Genomic DNA, 3,986 nt, shown 5'->3' with positions numbered 1-3,986 from the left:
TCCTGGTTTTGTTGGCAACGGAATGACGTGTGAAGACGTTTGTAATACTACAGACCATACTTGTGACTCAAATGCAACCTGCACTAGAACCAATACTGGATTCAATTGCACATGTAATCCTGGTTTTGTTGGCAACGGAATGACGTGTGAAGACGTTTGTAATACTACAGACCATACTTGTGACTCAAATGCAAGCTGCACTAGAACCAATACTGGATTCAATTGCACATGTAATCCTGGTTTTGTTGGCAACGGAATGACGTGTGAAGACGTTTGTAATACTACATACCATACTTGTGACTCAAACGCAACCTGTACTAGAACCAACATTGGATTAAATTGCACATGTAATCCTGGTTTTGTTGGCAACGGAATGACGTGTGAAGACGTTTGTAATACTACAAACCATACATGTGACTCAAATGCAACCTGTACTAGAACCAATACTGGATTCAATTGCACATGTAATCCTGGTTTTGTTGGCAACGGAATGACGTGTGAAGACGTTTGTAATACTACAGACCATACTTGTGACTCAAATGCAACCTGCACTAGAACCAATACTGGATTTAATTGCACTTGCAATCCTGGTTTTGTTGGCAACGGAATGACGTGTGAAGACATTTGTAATACCGCAGACCATACTTGTGACTCAAATGCAACCTGTACTAGAACCAATACTGGATTTAATTGCACATGTAATCCTGGATTTGTTGGCAACGGAATGACGTGTGAAGACGTTTGTAATACTGCAGACCATACTTGTGACTCAAACGCAACCTGTACTAGAACCAATACTGGATTCAATTGCACATGTAATCCTGGTTTTGTTGGCAACGGAATGATGTGTGAAGACGTTTGTAATACTACAGACCATACTTGTGACTCAAATGCAACCTGTACTAGAACCAATACTGGATTTAATTGCATATGCAATCCTGGTTTTGTTGGCAAAGGAATGACGTGTGAAGACATTTGTAATACTACATACCATACTTGTGACTCAAATGCAACCTGTACTAGAACCAATACTGGATTCAATTGCACATGTAATCCTGGTTTTGTTGGCAACGGAACGATGTGTGAAGACGTTTGTGATACCACAAACCATACTTGTGACTCAAATGCAACCTGTACTAGAACCAATACTGGATTTACGTGTACGTGCAATCCTGGTTTTGTTGGCAACGGAATGATATGTGAAGATGTTTGTATTACTACAAACCATACTTGTGACTCAAATGCAACCTGCACTAGAACCAATACTGGATTTGATTGCACATGTAATCCTGGTTTTGTTGGCAACGGAATGACGTGTGAAGACGTTTGTAATACTACAGACCATACTTGTGACTCAAATGCAACCTGCACTAGAACCAATACTGGATTTAATTGCACATGTAATCCTGGTTTTATTGCGAACGGAATGACGTGTGAGGACGTTTGTAATACTACAGACCATACTTGTGACTCAAATGCAACATGTTCTACAACCAATACTGGATTCAATTGTACATGTAATCCTGGTTTTGTTGGCAACGGAATGACGTGTGAAGAGGTTTGTAATACTACAGACCATACATGTGACTCAAATGCAACCTGTACTAGAACCAATACTGGATTCAATTGCACATGTAATCCTGGTTTTGTTGGCAACGGAACGATGTGTGAAGACGTTTGTGATACCACAAACCATACTTGTGACTCAAATGCAACCTGTACTAGAAACAATACTGGATTTACGTGTACGTGCAATCGTGGTTTTGTTGGCAACGGAATGATATGTGAAGATGTTTGTATTACTACAAACCATACTTGTGACGCAAATGCAACCTGCACTAGAACCAATACTGGATTTGATTGCACATGTAATCCTGGTTTTGTTGGCAACGGAATGACGTGTGAAGAGGTTTGTAATACTACAAACCATACTTGTGACTCAAATGCAACCTGCACTAGAGCCAATACTGGAATCAATTGCATATGTGAACCTGGCTTTGTTGGTAATGGAACAAGATGCCAAGACGTGTGTATATCTGGAGGTCACAATTGTGACCAGAACGCAGCTTGCACTAGAACTGCTCATGGATTTAACTGCACATGCAATCCCGGTTATGTTGGTAATGGAACATTTTGTAAAGACATAGATGAATGTAACCATGATCCTCCTTTGCACAACTGCAATTCCAATGCTGAATGCAACAACGATAATGGATCATTTACGTGTACATGTAAACCTGGGTTCCATGGAAATGGAGTATTTTGTGAGAATGTGTGCTCAACATATGACAGTGAACGTGTTTCAAAAGACACTGTTAAGAAAATTTTGAAGGGCATTGTGCTATTTTCTGTCATGTCTGCGGTTGCATCATTCAAGGACGAACGATGTTGCAGAAAATCAATTGCATCGCAAAACATCATCAAATCTTCAAAGTTAATCAAACCATAATACGAATATTTCCAAAATGATACTCCTTATCGGTGGTCTGCACGCTTCTCGGCGGATCCCAGTTAAAATGTATGTTCATCTTAACTCATTAAATGTCAAACTGGCGATTCCCTACTACGAAGTGGACATGAGCAATACAAACCAACGTTTGTTTTACTGGAACCTGTGAAAATCTAATGTAGGTCCACAGTTTTTCTGAGGCAATTGTAGACTAATCGTTGCGTTATTTTTGCTCATGCTATTTACAGCCTGTTTTGTCGAATCAGGATGTCAAAATTGTAGTATGTTGTTAAAAAAGTGTATTTGGCATTACGTTTTTTTTGTCTACGAAGGCATATTACCGTTATCTTGTATATAATTGATCCATCGCTTATCCGCTGTCCAATTTCGTTCAGGCAATGTAAGACCCCTTTAAATATGCTGTTTATAGATTTGTGAATATTGCTGTCATGTTTAAAAACTTCGTGTTCAACGAACATTCGCTGTGTGGTTCAAAACCCCGTGCTCAAAAATTAAAAGCGTGTTTGTCTCGTTGCTGTTTAACGCTTATAGTTATGAATGAAAAAGCTGCAACCGCCAAATGTCAGGTTACCAGCACAGCTATTCGTATTTAGATCCTGACTACCCAAAAAGTATTTACGCAGATCAAACAATGCCAGCAACAGAACATAAGCCAACATCTGATTGTAAAACATTACAAAGGACGCAAACTTGGTGCCGCACTACAGAAACAAAAGGGGCGAGGCGTTGTTTCAAAATTAGGCTGTGATAAAACGCAAGCGGATTGGAGAGAACCTTTTATACCTAAATATTGGTACAATCGATAATCATTAAACAGATACAGTCCTGTGGATTCCTGATCTTTATTTAGTTCTGGACTCTGTTGTTGTGTAAACAATGTAAACAGCAGCATTAGTTTGTTATGGTGCTTGGAGTTGCTTAATACGTGGGGATCGAAGCAGTTGACTCGGTCATTTTGAATGTGTACACAGACGTTTGACTTGACACTTTTTTAATGTTCAATTACTCCTGTGCATAAGTTGCGTCGGGTTTGGTCGATGTATGACCCGCCACAGGAGCACGTAAGGCGGTAAACCACACTTGATAAGTTGATAGTGACCTTGTTGGTTTATTTTTAGAAATCGATGTGACAGAACCTGAGGCAGACTTTCCTGTTTTTTATGATAAACCCGCCCAGTTCCTTGCGAACCTATCGGAAAATTGCCCGTAAAAAAGGAAAAGCATTAGGATAAACTTAATGGGTTCAATGGTTGTCTTTTTTGGTTGAAGGGTTTTGAAATAAAATGCATTCCACATTCCACTATCTTATAGTAAAGCATATTACAGTTTTTCTCACATTTGCGATGAAAAGTAAAACATTGCAACAATTCCCCCGAAGGAGAATGAAATGCCAAAAACATAAAACAAATGATCCCAACTTATTTAAATGTTAGGTGTAGCATAAACATTTGTAAACAAAAGTATAAACTGACTAATAAAGACTACTCGATGCTTTAAATGAAAAAAACGCAGCACC

The 3,986-nt window shown here is 39.1% G+C and overlaps 1 protein-coding gene across 1 annotated transcript; it reads left to right on the top strand.

Moving 5' to 3' along the window:
• The first annotated feature begins 569 nt into the window (after positions 1-569).
• LOC145228198 (uncharacterized) lies at positions 570-2,717 on the top strand. The gene has a single exon (XM_080093204.1). The coding sequence runs from the start codon at positions 608-610 to the stop codon at positions 2,447-2,449; it is 1,842 nt and encodes a 613-aa protein (XP_079949330.1). The 5' UTR covers positions 570-607; the 3' UTR covers positions 2,450-2,717.
• The last annotated feature ends 1,269 nt before the right edge of the window (positions 2,718-3,986 follow it).

Source organism: Phallusia mammillata, chromosome 5 (genome assembly GCF_965637545.1).
Source record: "Phallusia mammillata chromosome 5, kaPhaMamm4.hap1.1, whole genome shotgun sequence".
In the NCBI taxonomy this organism is placed as follows: domain Eukaryota; kingdom Metazoa; phylum Chordata; class Ascidiacea; order Phlebobranchia; family Ascidiidae; genus Phallusia; species Phallusia mammillata.
This window is presented reverse-complemented; position numbering and strand designations above follow the sequence as displayed.